The sequence below is a fragment of the Oenanthe melanoleuca genome, chromosome 7 (assembly GCF_029582105.1).
Source record: "Oenanthe melanoleuca isolate GR-GAL-2019-014 chromosome 7, OMel1.0, whole genome shotgun sequence".
NCBI classification, from domain to species: Eukaryota; Metazoa; Chordata; class Aves; order Passeriformes; family Muscicapidae; genus Oenanthe; species Oenanthe melanoleuca.
The window spans coordinates 9,819,181-9,838,595 of NC_079341.1; the positions used below are offsets into that span (position 1 = coordinate 9,819,181).

The 19,415-nt window shown below is 39.2% G+C and overlaps 1 protein-coding gene across 6 annotated transcripts in view; it reads right to left on the reverse strand.

The window, feature by feature from the left end:
* ANKRD44 (ankyrin repeat domain 44) overlaps positions 1–19,415 on the reverse strand; it is a 122,722-nt gene that overhangs the window by 10,944 nt on the left and 92,363 nt on the right. For 2 of the 6 annotated variants that reach the window (XM_056495729.1, XM_056495732.1), the window contains exons 15-24: positions 18,863–18,946; positions 17,789–17,900; positions 14,839–14,865; positions 9,232–9,303; positions 7,614–7,815; positions 3,757–3,835; positions 2,565–2,682; positions 1,704–1,920; positions 962–1,049; positions 22–105 (exon numbers count right to left, since the gene is read on the reverse strand). In XM_056495729.1, the coding sequence (XP_056351704.1) occupies positions 22–105; positions 962–1,049; positions 1,704–1,920; positions 2,565–2,682; positions 3,757–3,835; positions 7,614–7,815; positions 9,232–9,303; positions 14,839–14,865; positions 17,789–17,900; positions 18,863–18,946 (1,083 nt within the window). The remainder of the gene's footprint in view (positions 1–21; positions 106–961; positions 1,050–1,703; positions 1,921–2,564; positions 2,683–3,756; positions 3,836–7,613; positions 7,816–9,231; positions 9,304–14,838; positions 14,866–17,788; positions 17,901–18,862; positions 18,947–19,415) is intronic. The other 4 variants (XM_056495731.1, XM_056495734.1, XM_056495730.1 and 1 more) reach the window with 2 other exon arrangements.

Genomic DNA, 19,415 nt, shown 5'->3' on the forward strand with positions numbered 1-19,415 from the left:
ATTTGTTCAAGGAACTATTACCTTCCTTTGTCATCTTCACAATTGACAATGCTGGCGTCAATGGCTCCAATGAGTAGTGATGCACAGTTTTCATGATCATTGATTCTGCCAAAGAAAATACATTTTTAAAATGGTCATGTCTACATATTTTTCCATTTTCCAATATTGGTTTACTTTACTTCCCCTTAATATTTCTCAGTGGTTATTTCTAAGTTACCCAATATGCCTTTGTCTTAATGCTCTTAGTCACACTTCTGCATATTCATCATCTCTCCATTGAACCAAACTGCATCTGCTATGATGGATTTCAATATCTAAAGCAAAGCTGATCCTTAATTCACTATGCACAAAGGTAATTTCAAAGTCCAGAACAAAGCTAGGATTAAAACCTTAATATCTTAAAATCCTTAGTCTGTATGTCAAACACACCTGGGCCTGGAAAGCACTCACAGACACTTACAGGAAGAGAGATTTTTTTCTAATGTTTAAGGTACTGAAATCCACATCTCTTCCAACGCACACATTTAGTACTTTGATTTGATAAATGTGTTCAATTAATACTTTTTCTGGGTCTTGCTAATTTCTCTCATTCCTTTATAAAAATTAACAGTATTTAGTAACAGTAATGGATACACAGTATAGCTATCACATTTTTAAACTGGATTAAAAACTATTTTCATTTTAAATTCGCACACGTTTAAATTGCACACATTTTAATAGGCTTGAGAAGTGCATTCTCACTTAAAATAATATGAATACTAAAATTTTTTTCAAAGCTATTACTAGAAATTCTGATTTAAAATGATGTTTCAGCCACAAAGAATTTTATTTCAAATGATCAGCTTTAAAATCATTTGCTCATGCAATAATTTCCAAAAAAGCTTGTTTTATTCTCATACTGCTACTTTCTGCAGACATATCCTAAAGCAACACGCAGTTGTTACTGGAGATTTCTACTTACACAGCACAGTGCAATGGAGAGAAGCTATTACCATAGAACTTGTGGAAAAGTTTTTGTTCCAATAGTACCTCTATGCAGTTTTCATGACCTGTGAAAGAGCAGATATTTCATAGTGTTGCACAAAGCAGGTAGTTCACTTAATTCATATTAGGCTTACACAGGTTGGAATTTAATGCTTTTAAGTTCAAAACTGAACATGATGTGTATATAAGTTCTTAGGTGATAAATCAGAGGATTTTCTAAATTTTATGGCAGCAGCAAGAGAGATCTGGGCTAATATTAGCATTTATTGAGAAAAAAGGAAAGGAAAAAATTCTTTTGAATGTGATGTCATGTATGTTGCATTACAGCCCAAGCTTATATGTCAATACTGAGAAGCTTTATCCTTATATTAAGCAATGAGTTCAGATTATCCAGTTTAGAATAATCAGTTCAGTTCAGAACACCCATCTATTCACATGGTCTCTTACACCAAGAGCTCAAAGGAGCATTCCTGGTTGCACAGAAATCAATTTCAGCATGGAAAAAGAATTTCATCCTGGCTTCTTATGACTAGGAGCAAACGAGCTGCAAAGTCCCTGGGAGGTTGGAATTTCCCTGGCCTCTGAACTGAAGAGTGCACATACCAAATGCTAACTGCAGACAGCAAGCAGGGGTAATTTGCCTCTTCAAGCTCCTCTATCACGTTTCCCCACAGCTGAGGCCAGCCTTGGCCCAGGCAGTAGCCCCAGGAAAGCCTTACCATTGTAAGAAGCCCAGTGCAGGGGTGTGTAGCCTTGGTTGTCCTTGAGGCTGCAGTCCTCCTCGGAAAGGGCCACCTGCAGTAACTCGCTCAGCCACGTGGCGTGACCCCGAGCTGCTGCGAAGTGCAGAGGTGTCCTGCCTCTGGCATCTTTACACAAAATAGACACTTCTTTCTCTAACAGCATCTGAACGCATTCTTCATGCCCAGTCATGATCTGGTAACAAAGAAATGAATAAAGAGGTTGCAATAACAGATTCTTGCCCTGGAAGTATGGAATGTGATTGATGCCTGTGAATATTAAATGGTGTGGATGGGATTCAGCAGGCAGAGGTGAGAGCCCCTTTGCTCACTGCAATTATCACATAGTTCTGTATAAATATCATCCCTTGCATCAGCTCCACACTGGGTAAGAAACTAGACTTAGCTAGGAAAGACTAGCTTAGTCAAGTTGGACTAGAAAAGATTAGATCTGCCTCAAGTTTCATCACCTCTAGAAAAAACTTACAGGACTTACTTGCATCATTCCAAGAAAAATGAAAGCAACTACTGGCCAGTTATTTCAAATAAATTATTTTCAGAATTCTTAAGCTGCTCAGTTACAAGAATAACGATTGCTATTATAAAGTGTCTAGAGACAAAAAAAGAAAAATAAAAAAGTGGCCTAATTATTTTTTTGGCTATTTAATTAATGCAAATGTGAAATAAAAGCAAAGCATTACTAAGAGTAGATCTGTCTTGCTTTGTATATCATTGATTATTCAATCAAATCATTTACAGTGTTCTCTAGATTTAAATATCCCTGTACTTTGTTGTAGTCACAGCAAAACAAATAATAAAGGAATATAAAAGTTTAATCACCCCTCGATGTAAAGCTGTGCATCCCAGGAGATCAGCTGCATCTACAGATGCTTCTTTTTCAAGTAATAAAGAAACAGCATCAACGTGCCCATATGCCACTGCAAGCATTAGTGGAGTTCTAGGGGAAAAAAAGAAAACCAGAGTAGTCATAGCTATAAAATGGCATACTATTTGTCCCTGCTAACGTACACAGAGAAATCAGGAAGCCCTGCACTTCTTGCCACTCTTGCCCATAAAATTGGTTCTTTTCCCCATACTCATATATGACACCTGAGCAAAGACCTTTTGTATGAACTTATTAAGATGTTTAACAACCAACTGCCACGACTGAAATAGTAACAAACCCACTTGTAAGCAGTTTACAGAGCAACACTATTCAAGACAATCTGTTCTCTTATTAACCTACAATTATTAACCTACAATTACTGTCACCTCCAGTGACATTCAAGTTTTACAACACCAAGTCTTGTAAATGCATGTCCCTGACAATTACCAAGATGGCAATGACCCAAAGTATTTCTTTTGCAAGTGCAGCACAGTTGCTTAAAGGGGATGAAGGGACATGATGAAAATATTCAAGCTAAAATTTGGACTAACATATCTTCCATTTGCTTCTGAAAGAGAGCTATTCTCCATCTATTTTTAGGCAGAATAATACCATTTAAAATTAAATGTGCAAACATTATATGTACAACATTGTATGTTCCAGACATCCCCAAATGAGTTTCTTAAACCATTCACATTTTCACTTTAAAAATATCTCATTCTCCCTCTATTACTGTCATTTAACAAGCAGGAAAGTTTTTGTAGGACCATCTCAGATGCATGTGTCACCTCAAATAAACTGCGTCCTATTGCACAGTCTAATGTAACAAATAAACCCTAGAATAACAATGTTTTAGAAAGAAAAAGACTCTATAGAAACATCTCAGGATCTTGTTCATTTTTTATTGAATCTGGCCCTCAACATCTATAAAAGATTGTTTAAAGTATGAAGCAGAGGCTAAGATTAATGATTAGTCCTTTCCACATGGCTTACATCAACTGAATGTGTACTTTGTAATCTCTGCCAAATTCTATGAGGAGAAGTGCAGGAAATACAGTATTTCAAATAAGAATTTTTTTTGTGAGAAATGCGAGATGCTATTTGAATTACAGAGCTGAAAAAAAAAAGCCCACAAAGAAAACTTACTGTCCTTTGGCATCTGTCACATCAGGGTTGTCTGCAACTTCCAGCAACAACCGTAAACAAGGTGTATGGCCATTAATCACTACAAAGGAAAAATAAAACTATGTTTAATTTCAGATACTTTTCCACTGGAATGCTTTGGGATAAGAAATGTCTTTATAAACAAGGACAATACTCCACCATATAAGAGATCAATATTCCCCCAATTTTCATTTAACTTGTGCCAGTGAAATGATGAGCTGTTTTTTCCTTGACCTCACAAAGATGAGGATTAGTTCTCCCGGATACAAAAATCCCAAATGAATAAAACAAATTTGTGATATTCACTACTGAGAAGATTTCTACTAAAGCAGACAGCATTTCAAAATCCCCTAGACTGAGCAGGCAGGCAAGGCTTTCTGCAATCAGGATTAGAACACAGTAGGAAGTACATTGTCAAGGCTCCTTAACTTTATGAGCACTGTACAAGTACTGCTATGAAAAAAAAATTTGCAAAGAATGACCAATGATACAAATGTCATATTCAAAAAGGCATGTAACACCAGAGACTAAAATTCTCTTTAAGTTTATCCATTTTGTCAAAAATAAGATCTATCAAAACATTTGGGTTTGGTCATATTTGGTTTTTTTTTGCTGGGGAGAGGCATATTTTGGAGGTTTCTTGGGTTTTGTTATTTTGGGTTTTTTTATGTAACCCACTGCTGCTAGGAAACAGCTCTGAGTTACTACATTCTGTAGGGCCTGACACTGTACCCCATCTGTGTGTCAGCTGGCTTTAAGGCTTCAGACTTTCATGGGATGAAGAGACAGATATTTTTTTCTTTGAAAAACAATTCCTGTGCTCAGTATATACTGTGTTCTTATTACAGCAAGTCATGCATTCACACTGCCTACACCCTGTGGGCTGATGCAAAACCCTTGGACACCACCTATGTCACATCATGCTGGCAGATAAACCAGTGCACATCATCACATTTAAATTACTCGTCCAAAAATAATCTTAGTTGATTTACCCCGAAAAATAAAAGGCATTTTTAGTTATTTACCACTAAGTAATGACATATATGTAACATGTAAACAGTTCTGCAGGGCTAATGATTCACTGGCTTGGCGGGGTGGGGAATAAAGGTCTGTTCTTTCCTCTCAGCAGGAGGAAGAGAAATCAAAACTTGTTCACAAAGATGTATGAAAATGATTTTGGTAAACAAGTTTTAGAACAGATACTCCAGAAACTCCTAGGAGCTGACCCAGTGATTGCTAAGCATTACAGACCCTGCAGGGAATGTTAGTTTTGCCAACAGACCCACAACACTAACACGAGGGGAACATTTGCAATGGATTCTCCAGGCTAGCCAGAGGAGAGGCTGCTGGTAATAAAATTACACAGGGAACATATAATTTAGGCAAAGGAAATTCTCTGTGTTATGAGGTCAGAGGAAGTGTATTCCTTCATGGGGACAGACAGACAGAAAAAAGAAACATTTCATTAGGTGAGTTCTATACTCAATACTCAAGTCACAAATCCCTTTACTGACACAAATGTGCAGAATCCTGTCATCCAATCCAGCACTTGAAGCCTCCTGAGCTCTGCCCTCAGCAATTGTGCCAGTGTAATTAGAAGGAATGAGGGAAAACAAGTTTAAGGGGATGGGCACACATTGCCTTCTTGTTTTTTTCCAGTGCACAGTGCTGCATGTGCAAGTGCTCACTTTTGTGTGTGCAAATGTACACTGGCACTCAGGGGAGTAGTTCATCAAGGATTCTGTTTGATTTCTGAAAATGCAGCACCTGACCTCCCTCGCAGACTCGCAGCACAAAGCCCGGGAAGGTGCAGCAGCTGCAGGCTGAGTTCCCAGCAGGTGGCACCAGGACTTACTGAAACACTGCTCACCAAAGCACTTCCCTATGGAACAGCTGCATGGAAACTGGTACATGGCAAGGAGCTCTCCAGAGGAGCTGCTGGTGGAAGCTTCACTCCAGAGATAATTTCCACAGAACTCTACTGAGCTCTTAAGTGCAAGGTTCTAATCCTTGTCTTAATGGATATTTACCCAGAGTGCACCTAACTCACATTTGAAAGCTTTCAAATTCATGACAGTGGTGAATTTGCTTTACTAAGGAGCTCAAATACTCAACCCACCTGTGCATTACTTTCCCTTCTGCTCAAGGTACATGTTCCCTTTTGCATCTCATTCCTGGGTGTAGGATTTTTTTGCCTTTTTCCTTGGTTGTTTTTTTTTTGTCTATGTGGGTTTTTTGGTTGACTTACTTTACTTCACTGCAAATTTAAAGAACAATTTATTTGCATGCCTGGGAATGTTTTTTAGTCTGAGAAGCAAAAAGCATAATGCAACAGAAAAGTCTGTAATGAATCTTTCTACTGATTTCACATGGAAGGCACTCAATACTACAGTGACAGAGGTGATGAAAAAACTAATTAAAAGGGGAAAGGGGGGAACACAGCCTGAATTTATATGAAAGTAAGAAAGATGTGTGTTAAAATAACATCTGTTTAACAAATTTACTCAATTTACTGAACAGATTTATTCAACAGTTTCTATTTTAAGTCAGAGCTGCTAACAAAAATGTACCTTTGTTACCATTCACTTTTCTTAGTACTGAAGAACCTTTACAGCTTAGTTGTGACAACTAGGAACTTATGTCACTGTAACCACATTTTAAAATAAATGCAAATCTTTGTTATAGTAATGACGTACCAGACAAAGTCACACCTCATTCACATCAGATCCCAAAATATGTTTGAAGTAACTACAGGGGAAGCTCTTGACCAACACAGCTCAATTTTGTGGTAGCACTAATATTGATTTCAATTAATTAAACCATCAGTATTTATCATGGGGAGAAATGTGCTGAGTTCTAATGCAAAGTTTAAGCAGACAGGAAGCATTTTTAGTATGCAGTGTGGATCTATTACGAGCATTTCCATCAGTACTGCAGACAAAATTGATAAATCTATTTGACCTCTTGTTTCTAGGTTGCACTTACAGGATCACACACAGAGAATAAACTGATACTACAGAATATATATGCATTTCAGCAAGATTAAAAAGTTAAGCAGAAAGACAGCAAAGTCTGGCCCTGAATTAATTATCTACGTGGTATTAATTTTCCTTCCCACTAGAGGCCACTGCTACCCTGTACGGAGCCCCTCCTGGAGCAGCAGAGGAGACACATTCCCTCTGGCACCTCTGCACATTCACCTGACAGCTACATGTCAAATAACCACCTTCAAATAAATGACAAAGTCTACATTTCCCAGCTAATTTTGCATGTTACATAATTAACACCCCACACATGAGGAAAGGAGCAGGCTGGCTAGGAGGAGGAGGAGGAGGCCTGAAAGAGGGGGGTGAATTTCTGCGGTGTTGCCACTGCAAATGGCTGCAAGTTTCGAACACCAGAATAATTTCATTGCCAATCAGAACCCACATGTATTTTTCAATCTTTTTTCCAAAGGAGAAGCAGTGAGGCTCAATGTTCCCTGATGATTTGGGTGAAGAACCAGCAAGAGAAGGTGTCATGAGGGAAACATCAAACCTCCTGAAGAGTAGCTGGTAACAGAGAGAGGCAAGCAGGTAAAGGCAGAGCAGTAGTGGTATGCAAAAATATGGAATTCTTTTTGAGGGAGGACTGAACCACAGGGATAGAGGAAAAAAGATGAATGAAATGGAAGAAAAAGTGTTTAAATGTACAACATCAGCAAAGAAGCATCACTCCTCGGGACATGTGAGAATATTCTTCCCTTTAGAAAAATGTGCATAGCAATAGCAGGTAAGTAAAGGTACCTGCTTTGGTGTGGGAGGGTTTGTGCCACCAGGGCAGCACAGGATCACACTCACCTGAGGCATGGAGGGGGGTCCTTTTGGTGACATTGTCCTTGACAGTGACAGAAGCACCCTGGCTGATGAGAGCTTCCACACACTCAGCGTGTCCTCTGAACGCAGCCAAGTCCAGAGCAGTGCGTCCCTTCTCATCCTTAATATCCAGGTCAACCAGGGACTGGAGAAGTACCTCCAGAGCTTGATGATGACCATTATAGGCCTGGAATTATGAAATGTATGTATCATGTAAAGAACACAACTCCTGTCTTTCCCATAAATTGTGAATAAAATCCATCCCTTTCAGTGTCTCCTAAACACAATAGAAATCACAGTTTTCTTGATTCCTTATGACTCTCTCTCTTCAACCTGAAAGGATTTTTCCAAATTACACTGTACCCAAAAAATTTAAAAATTCCTAATGTTTAGGAAAAGAAATTATGATTCTTGATTTGCTCTAACCTTCTAGTACAAAGCAAGGAAATTTCAGGCAATAATTAGCTAAGCCAGCACCAGTCAATCAGCAATTAATTTTTTCACATGCTACAATATCCGACAGGGAAATGTTTCCTTCAGAAACTAGATTCACTAGAGAGATCCATGGATCATCACCTAACTGCTGCTGAATTCAACACACGTGCTGGTCTCCAACTAAACACAAGTGATTCTCAAACCAGATTTTTGTGCAAATGTAAACACAAACTTGATCTGCTGTTTACTGCTGATACTTCATGGATCATTTGGTAGAACTACAGTGGAAAAGCAGATGCACTTCCAGACCTACAGCCACACCGGGGCCAGCAGCACAAACACCGTGGGCAGTGCCAGAAATTGGAAACGTTTTGTTCAACTTTGTAGCTCCTGCCCTCCTCTCCTCACTGTCCTACTCAGAGCATCCTTTTTAATTACACACAGTTGTACACTTAGTATTATCAGAGTTGAAGCTGTGAACTCTCCATGCCTAAAGACATTCAAAATGTGATGGAGCACAGCACTGAAAAAATCTGCTCTAGTTGACTCTGCTTTTACCAGAGAGGTGGGACTTGATCTCCAGGGGTCCCTGTCAACCTCAGCTATTCTGTGATTCTGCACAAGACACCTGGGAAGAGGAATCATGAATCTTGAGCTCTTGGGACAGGGGAGCAGTTGTTATCTCTGAGGCCACCTCTGCTGGATCCTCTTGTGATATGCCAGTCTCTGTAGCATTCTCACAGGGCACTGCTGGGCTTTAAATGCTTTCCCACACTCTGCTGTGTACCAAACAGACTTTTTGCACAGAACATCAGAACTCTCCACCAGAACATTAGACAATCTCATTCCATGAGATTCAAAGCCTAGGCTCAAGCTTTGGCCCCATATTTATAAACTAGTTCTAAATACAAGCGTAAATTTCCATTTAATTTCACTTCAGTGTCTGTGTCATGTTCTTACCCAAGTCTTACAGCAGGAAGAGGCAAGAGCTTCAACTGCCTAAAACTTAATTAACAATTCCAGCCCAGAACCTGGCTTTGTTACATCTAGGCCTAGATCCCTTCCCATCTTCAAAACAAGCCTACAGTTAAACTTGCTTCAAAGTTACAGAGATTAAGGAACTCTTCTAAGAGATACTGATCAAATGCTCTGCACATCTCATACTTACAGCTAAATGCAAAGGACTTTTTGTAGCTGCAGAATCAGATTCCTCAAACATATTGTTTGTTTTTTCCAGAAGCTGGGAAGAAAAAAAATAAAGTCTTAAAACATTTTTACATGATAAATTTTCATGGACTATAAATCTGTAAATCAGCAAAGAGGTATTTTGGCCACAGTAATTATTGAAGGATTGCAAAGTATTTTCAAGCTTTTCTGCACAGGGTAAAGCTACAAAATCAGTTTAAAAGCTTGTCATGAACATCTTTACCCTGATTAATTAGTTTCCATTAAATCCTGGGGCCTGCTTGGGTGAGAAAGGAGCCCTTAAAACAATGAATTTCTGGAATAGAGCCCTCAGTAAATTTACATTGGAGAAAGCTCAGTTTCATGATTATACAGCATATGCAAGCCATGTCTGATACAGTGTTTTGGGTAATTCTGACACATAATTAGCATTGGGAATAATTATAACTGAGCTGTGAATCACTGATAAATTATAAAATTGATGGAAAGAACAATCTGCTCCTGCAATGACAGTCTTCCAAAATGCAACACATCCCTGAACTCTTACAAGCATCCAGTAATATCTAGTAACAAAACTGTATAATCCTCTTCATTTTGTGGCTTAAACCCAAGGACATTTCCATCCATCTAGAAGGAGGAGCTATTGAAAAGCACCACTCCACAACAGGACATGAACACTGACAACTTGTCCAGCTGAGGCTGCAAAGAAAATTGTACATAATGTCAACAGTGCTATTGACAATGCAACATTTGTTGAGTGGCACTGCTCATGTGCATGGCCTTCTGCTTAATAATGACTCAGAGTTAGTCTCCAAAAGCCTTTGGGACTGGAAATTAGCATTTTACAGAAAATCAGCAATGGGAGACTGTATAGAAGGAAGAAAAGCATGACAGTCAACTAAAACTGACTTGTAATGTCTCTAAGGCTGCAAGTAAATATTTCAGTATTTGTTGGTTGGTTGGCTGGTTTGTTTATTTAGGACAGTAAAGAATTAATTAAAAGACTGAAAAAGAAGAAAAGAAGTAAGTTTTTGTGACAATCTGGACAATTGTAGGCTATGTCAACACGGAAAATTCTCCAAAGAGACCATGAACGGCTACAGGGGGCTTGCCTGTGCATATTCCTAAACACTGATACAAGCCTTCTGGTGTAACAACTTAGTCTGCAATAGACCTGTATCAATGGTAAATTTATCCAAAAATCAAACTGGAATACAACTTAGCCTTAATAATGCATAAGGTGTTACAAACCTCTTATTTAATAAGGACAGTAATCAGAATCCTATGGAAAAGCTAGAAAATTAGGCAGTAATTTAATTTACTTGTGTATTTTGTGCCTAGCAATATGTCAAGACTATGTGTTGATAAAAATATCAGTCATAAGCAAGTAGGTGTGTGTATTAACAGGTAATGCAAATTTTAACACTTTCCTAGAGCTAAGGGGAAGAAAAAAAATCAAGCCTCCCACCAGTTTCTTGGTAGGTTTGTGGCAGAGTTAAGAAACGCATTTGGTGTTGCCATGTGGAACCACCTCCAGTTAAAATACTGTTCTCTTATATAAAAGAGCTGTGAACAGGATAAAGCAGTAGCCAGCTCTGAATACACAAATGCATCTGATTTTTTCTAGTGAGTAAATAAGCTAAAAAAATCCCACCAAACAAACCCAAGCACTAAGCCTGTCCCTCTGCCTACGTGATACTGGCTTTAGTCTGTGTCCATGAGGCCAGCACAGCAGACTAATTCAATCATTTTTAATTACATTTATCATCACATGTTGAAATTCGAGGGCCAAAATAATAACAAGTAAATACTTCCCTTCACCTGTCAGAAGGCTCCAAATGTCTTCTGGAACAAGGCAGATAATTGCCTTTCAAATAGATGAAAAAAACCACACAGAAAATTGACAAAATTAAGGCTCTAAAGGCACAAATTGTGGGATTGGAGAGCCCCTCACAAAAGGCATCTCCATGGCTTAGAGTCAAAGCAGCTTAGGCTGGTGCAGACCAGGCTTAATGAGCTTATTAGTCATAAGGCTGAATATCTCCATCATAAAGTCAAGTGCAAACACGAATTTGATGGCAAACCTGGTTGCTCTCAGAAACAGAGCCGTACACTGCAAGAGCAGAAACTATAAAGGAGAACAAGAAAAGGAAGATAAAAGATACAGTACTAATAATTTTTTTTGGCACTCCTTGTCAAGCATAATTTTCTAAAAATTAAGTCACTTGAATTATAAACAAAATGTATGAAGAGATAAAAAATACCAAGTCCAAGTCACCAAGAAATTCTCCAGTTTTACCAGTCTTTCTATGGATGCATTTATAGTAAATTACATGTACTTGCTAAATAACATAGAACAGCGTGTCCTTGGGGGACTCTAGTTCCATTATATTTGGAAGAAGCTATCCATAGTTGCATCTGTTTTTAAAAAGGTAAATTTATCATTCAGAATCATTTGTCCTGGTAGCCATGGAAGCTTAAATCCCACAGAGCAGTCCCAGTGTGTCTGCCGTGCTGCAATCCATACCTGCCTGTGAAGCTGCATTTCACCAAGGATAGATTATCAAGCATGAATTACCAACAGTTTATGGTTACTGGTGGCTGACTGGAGAATGTCCCAGCATATTGCATTTCTTATTTTTTGAGGCTTTAAAAGTTTGCTTTGTAGCAGATTGCATTTCTCTGTATCGACTGCTGCAGATTTTAGATGGATGCCAGAATTGTGCAAAGACCCTGCATGTGAAGCTGAGGGGCACTCTTCCCTTCTGGGCAGGTCAGAACCCTTCTAAAGGCAAGGGTACCCTTCTTCTCTTTCTGCCTCTTGGAAATGCCCAGCACAACCCTTTCACTTCCCATGACACCACCATTTGATACTGTAAGTAATTATTTTGTGAAGTCTTCTTCAGGCTCAGAAACAGGAATGTGAATGCTTTGGGAGATGCAGACTAACATAAAGCATCAATTATTCAGTTCCAGTCTAACAAACTAAAGGTGGCTATTATAAACTCTCTTCCCCAGTTCAGCATGAACATGAATAATTTTTTTTACAATTCTCACCAGTTCATTTGTGCAGTAAGGGTATTTGCAGGCATAAGAGGATTTACTGCTTGATTTTATTCTGTGGTTATAATAAATAACTATATAGCAGGATACAGTGTGGGTTCCCCCCTTCATTTCTGAGGCATTCAGATATGCCAGTTAATGAGTCAGGATACTTCCTATGATTGTCCTCATAGAATATAATACATTCTAAAATTCAGCTCTGGTTAAAGAAAAAAAAAAAAAAAAAAGGAAAAAAAAAGCAGCTTCATGGAGTGTGTCAGTAATTTTAAATTACCATTAAGCAGAAAAAGAGATAATACTTTCATCATGGATAAAAGGTTTAAGCTATGCTTTTCAAAGCAAGAGTCAAAAGAAACTTCAAACCATAGCCAGTGAAACGATGGGCACTATTTCAAACCCTGAAAGAGAACAGAACGTGTGATCCTGTCCAGGCACAGCCATTTCAGTCCAATAGTTCCATCCCAGGTTTGTGCTAACTGGCACTGCAGTTAAAGGCACTTTTCTCTGAGAGTTTTACTGTTTTATTAAGGCAGCTTTGACATTCCAACACACACACTGCCAGTACTGCTGGTGAGCCCCTGCAGTTTGGTGCTATTCATGCTAATTGTAAAATGGCAAAGCATTAGATTGCCTGTGTATATTCTAAAAATGGCCTTTACTCTGAAAAGCTATTAATCTAACAGTGTTCAGAAATGTCCACAAATGTGAACAGCTGATCAAAAGGCAATAAAGACTAAAGAAATAGTTGGACACTGCTCTTCTGCAACAATTATGAAGCGATGCTGCTGATCACTTACAAGGTCATTCAGAAGTAGCAATTAGTCACGATTTTTAATGTCCCTCTCAGAACTGAATACAAATATATGAGCTAGGTGTCACTTTGCATCTCATATTTCCTGCTAAATTGCAACAGATAATTGTCTCTGCTCTGGGAAAACATGCCACCAGCAGTTTCTTTTAAATAGAGGCTTTTCCAGCAACTAGCCAGCACAAGATTGAAAAAGCTCATCAGTTGTTTCTGATTATACAGACAAGAGCAGTAAAATGAACCTCTGTACTACTCTATCTCAATCAGGGAAGCACATTTTAAAATCTTAGAATTAACCCTGATTGAAGAAAAATACATAGGTGAAGTGGCACAAACACATCCTCAGGGGAACTCTCCATATTAGTGAATACACATGATCAAATTATTTTAATTTGATCAGGTTAAAACCAATATGCCTCTTAACCTAGTGCTGATGCTTTCCTAAGATTAGGCTTTAAGAATCCAATTCATCAGTATTGACAATTTCACTCACATGCACAGATGTGGGTGAAGTTAACTTAAGCAAGAAGTATTTTCACAAGAGCTTAGGCTGACTGAGCTGAAGAGATGTGTTAGTAGCTCCATGAAATTCCTCCAGTACAAAGATTAAGTATCCAGTACCCACCAGAACAGTCACCACCATGCAAACAGGACACTTACCTGGCATGTAAGAGAACAATGCCTTTAAACATATCTAAATCTGAAACGTGAGCAGGCCCCGGGCTGTTTTCAGCTGGGGCACTGATCTTCTGCTGGAGCTCTTCCACTCCATACAAAATCACTCCATGTTAAGCCACAGGAGTGCCATACTCAGTGGGTTATAGACACAGGTGACTGTCACCCAGTATTTTAACAATGCAGAACAGCTTCAAATGAGAGTGAGAGATCACCCTCAGTACCAGCCTGCATAGTATGTTGGTTACTCCTTGGGATGTTGAAGTCCAATTCCTTTGTCAGTCAGAGCAGGGATTTGAACCTGGGACTTTCACACTCAAATCACATGTATCATGATTCTTTCTGGCCAGAAATTCTACCTCAGAGGTTCTGTAAAACCTCACACTTTGCTTTAAGGATCTCTTAGCCAAAGAAACTTCTGCAAATCATACAGGTGTGCAAAAGGTATAGGAAGGCTTATATTTAGAGAAATTATTATCCTTAGAAGCTTCCTCTTTAGATAGAAAACTTGAGGACCGGTGAAATACACTGACAGTCAATTTTTAAAATGTGCATTTCAGTGTTATTTTTGCTACTCTCCTCTCATTTGAGCCTCTACTCTGAAACACACACAAGTACTTTTTAAATTCAAGTTCACTTGAAGCCACGTAATTTACATTTCTTCTCCGAAACACTTTAAAATTGGCCACAAACTTCCAGAAAACACACAAGTGTGGTTCCATTTCACACTACCAAATGCAAAGTTACTTTAACATCCAGGGAAGTGTCATGCCAGCCAGGTACGTGCACTGGACTCACAGCTCCTAAGACTGACTGAGGAGAAGCAACAGCCTTGAGCAAAGCTGGAGCCTGCAAGCAGCAGGAAGAAGGAATTCCAATGGAAGCAGAAGCAGCACACATGCAATTGCTTCAAGTACATGGCATGCTGGTTAAGAGTTGTGATTCTTCTTCCTCAGGCTTCATCAGAGTGAATACAAGGATTTGCAAAATACTAAGAAGTTTTAATAAAAATACACAACATGCAATTGCTTTTCATTTACTCACTATATCCAATGGAGTTTTGCTTCCAATCTAATTAAAAATGTCAATTAGAATTAGAATAATTAAAGACAGAAACACTCAAGTGTAATGGTAATCTGAAAATGTTTCTTGGTTTATTTTTCCTGTACAATAACTGCATTGCAAGCAGTGCATGAACAGAATCCTGGACCCAATCCTGTGTGCCTCATCCTTCCACTGTCCACACCCAGAGGAAATACTCCTGAAGCAATGACAGCACAGTCACTGCAGATAGATATCAGTTACATTACTTCATAGGGAGGAAGGAAGAGAGGAGAATAATGAGAATGTTTAAGATCAATCTCCTCAATTGACAAAACACAGATCAACAGATATGTAATACACACACACTGTGGGAGGCTTTGCTTAATGAAGTCAGATTGCTTTGTAAACCTACAAATACCAATAAATCAGTGACAGTTTTGTTTTTAAGGTCTGCTTATGCAGGCAAACATCTTGCCTTGGATAGATAAACCTGACTGCACCCCTAAAATCCCAGTGACTACAGCTCTTTCTGAGAGCCAAATACTCTAGTGCAATGCAATATGCCATGATCAAATGTCCTTTTCTTTGGATTCAGTAGATTTGAGGAAGCCAGATATTCTTCACACATAACATTTAAACACCACACACACAGATACAAAGAAAAGTATTTAGGCAACAGCAGAAACCCATGATCTCTTTCCTAACTGAAGGAGAAATATCTCCTGAAGTTCTGCAGTGGCCTTGTTGTTCTCTGTCAGAAGAAAGCAGATTTAAGTGTCTTGCTTCTCCACCCCAGGAAAACAAAAATACAGACTAAAAAAGACAAGATGTGTCAGAGAGACAGAAAATAAATCCTGGAGATGCTAAGCAACCCTGGAGATGCAAAGCAATACTCTATCCTACAAGGCAAAGTGCCAGCAGAGTGCCAGGGCAAAAGGTAAATTCCTGCCCTCATTGATTTCCTAAGCAGCATTAGCTTTTTAGAAAACATTTCTAGAATCCAAATTATCTAATTTCCAAAACATAAAATCTAAGCCAAATTGAACTTCTATAAACTAACTTACATCAGTGTATCTAGCATATATGGGCTCCTATTGATTATTTAAACAGTGGGTACATATTGCACAAATGCTGACATCAAAACAAATCAGTCTACAATGATTTGGGGAATTCTACAACTGACAAGACAAATTAGGTCTATTAAAGTTATTTTTGAGCATTAAGTTCCTAACTTCTTCTCCTTTTTAGAACCATTTAAGTTAATCATTTTGTGCTTCCTTGCTCCAGGTGGGAAAAGCTCTCATAGACACAGGTACAAAGTAACTCATCACACAAAACACTGCTGCGCCCCAGCTTCAAACAAAAATGCTCCCTTTATGAAAGAGGGTGTTGGTTATGGAGACAGGCAATTGTGAAGAAGAAAACCCAGGCTGTATCCCCCAAATAAAGACATCTGGGTCAGACAGAGGCCTAGGGGCTGCCACTGGACAAGCATCCAATCAGATCCCCCTGTGGAAAAAAGATTTTTAACACCTATCCCAGCCACTGCTGCGATTCACTCATCAGTAATTACCAGTGTCCTGCTCTCAGATGGATGAATGAACACATTTGTGTTGATAGGAGACAGGTAATTAGCAGCAACCACATGGAAGATTTATGGAGTCTGTGATTTCAATTTCTCCACAGGTTAAGGAACCAAGTGTTTGAAGGCACGGCTTATCTGCCTTGTAGTGCAGAGCTGCTCTGACCAAAGATGATCTCCAGCCTCTCCTGGAGTTTTTCTGCCCAAATGTAGACCCCTTGCTGCACAGCTCTGGCCCACCCAGTTTGCATTTCACCCCTCCAGATTAGAAGAAAACCCAACACCTCTGTCATGCACTGCATTCCCAGCTCTTCTTTTTTTCTGTCCAGCCTAAGCAATGTGCCCAGCAACAAGTAGAGAAAAGAGAGGGGACCTTGCTCTGTGCTCAGTCCTTGCCTCACAGCACATAGGGACCAGGATATGGAGGGCTGAAAGAGAATTCCCAGTGAAGATGCTCCCCCTCCATCCCCATGGGCAGAGTCACCAGAGATCAGTGCTAGGAGAAGGCAAGGCTAGACTCACTGCCACAAGCAATAAAGGAGCAGTGCTATTTTTACTGTCCTAAATGTACATGCTTGCAGGTGGGAGCTAAAAAGGCTTAACACCCCACCTGAAATTCTGCCCCAGGCCCGCCCTGGAGGAGTTATTGTCCCAGGTTTCCAAGCTGCTGTAACCAGCTGCAGGCCAGCTGCAGCATTTTCCTATTGTGGAACATGTGGTGTGAAAGCAGCATGTGCTGTGCAAAGTTCCTTCTCAATAACTAAACACTTGACTCTTCAACACAGAAAGAACCAAACAACATGTAACACTAAACAACAGACAGTGTTCTCACTAAAGCATGAATATCTGTACAAAGATGCAATTACTAATCACTCAGACCCAGAATATTAAAAAATAAAAAAAAAACCAAAAAATTCTCAGCTGCTTTTCATATAAGGTTGATCTTGATTATGGTAACTTTATCAATGTTGCTATTGTTTCTCCAGAGACAAAAAAGAAATTGCAGGTACAAAGCAAAAGTTAGATAAAATGCCAGTTGGACCAGACACATTCACTGTCATTTACCAGGAACTGTCCCTTACTCCTGGCACTTAGGCATACACTGGAAATATTTTGATCATGCTTAAAATTAATTTGTGCATACATAAACTCCACTCAAAGCAACCCTTAAACACCAGGTTGTTGAATAAGGACTTTACTATCGATATAAACATATTTTTAAGATACATCTGAGTGCAAATATTTACTGTCCCTTTTGCAGGTTCCCACAGATTTTTATTATCCAAAGAACTCCAATATAGCCATGAAGGGAGCTGATATTCCTGTTCCTGGCACATGCACATTCAATGTCAGCAGACAGAGACTCACCAGTTCCAAGCACTGGCGGTGCCCATAGGCAGCAGCGTAATGCACAGTGTTGTAGCCCTCCTTGTCCTGGATGGATGGGTTGGCATCGTTCTGGAGAAGGAACTCGAGACACCTGTGGACAATTCACTGGGGTAAATGTGGGCTCACAACATTCAACAGGCTCATCCCTCACTGCAGCTGGGAGTGGCACTGAAAACTGGCAGTGAATCCTGCATTTTGGGCAGCACCTCAAATCCCTTTTCACCAATAGCTCCTCACATTCACCGTGTTCTTAAACAGAAAATCCCCACTCGTCTTTGAAGGTCAACTTAATGAAAAAAAATCTTCAACCTAACTCTTGTGCCAGTCTAGATTATAAAACTGATTTCCTATTACAAAGTCTGAAAGATTCTGTACACGATATAAACAGCCTAGAACTGCTACTCCTCACATACAAACTCAGATATCAAACCACTGGCCTCCAAACATGCACTAGGGCAGGCTGGAGAAAAAAGATTTAACTGAGTTACATGAATATATATTCTCTTCCTTGCTGGCTTTTTTTTTCAATCATATTTCTCAAAAGATCCCTTTTTCTCTTTTTATCTCTTTCCACTTTCTCTTATACCATCAAGATACTGTCATTTTATTAGTACTTTCTTGCCTAGCCTGTAATCTGGAGTAAATGTAAGGCCATTATATGATAAAGGGGATTTTTTTTTTAAATCATTAAGCAGATAGATGAAAATGTCAATCCAAGTGAATGCATTGAGAAAGCCATTGGCTACTTCTTTGTGCAATGTGCAGACTATGCTGTGCATGACACCAAAGACACTGCGTGATACTAAAGCACACGACATAAAGAATCATAAAATCACTGAAGCTGTACATTTTCCATTAAGAAACTGCAACAAGCACAGAAACAGAAATATCACAGAGAAGAGTGTGGAGCTTTCTTCTTCAGGTTAGCCCTCATTGAAGCCAAGCATTGTTTTTAGCAGAGCAAAGAAGCAAGAGCAGAGTGTAAGGCTGCAAGCCAAAGCCATGGCATTCTCCAGGAATGAAGTCCAACTGCTTTTGTGACACCAAACTTACAATGCAGCTTCTTTCTCCTTCATCTCAGTGGCTCTTTCAAGTTCTTCAGCATTTTCATGGGAGTTACCTAAAATATTCTTTCTTCTTAGCACAGAGGACAGAAAAATGCAACTTATTCTCAAAATACCACACTGGTGATTTTGATGCAGTCTGCTACCCACCCCCAATCTCCTCTTGGAGAAGCTGACTTCCTCCAGCCAGCAATGAGGATTATACAAGTTCACTGAGTGCACTGCATGGGTCTGCAGGTAGTAAGTTTTGAAAGTTGCAGAGACAACCATAGTGTGGTAGTTTATTGCCCACAAGTCAATGCCAGAAGGAAAAAAAAATAAATTCTGTTTTCTTTTAGATACAGTTTAAACAACACTTTCTAGAATCCTTCTGTTTTAACCATAGCAATGTTGTGTACTTTTTTCCTTTCCAGAGAAACTCAGTATTACTACACCTTTCCTCCTCCTGCAGTAAGCTGCTAGATCTTCTCTAGCATTTAGGATTTAGAGCAATTTTAATCAGTGATGCAAAATCACTCTATCTCAAGTCTGCATTATCTGAC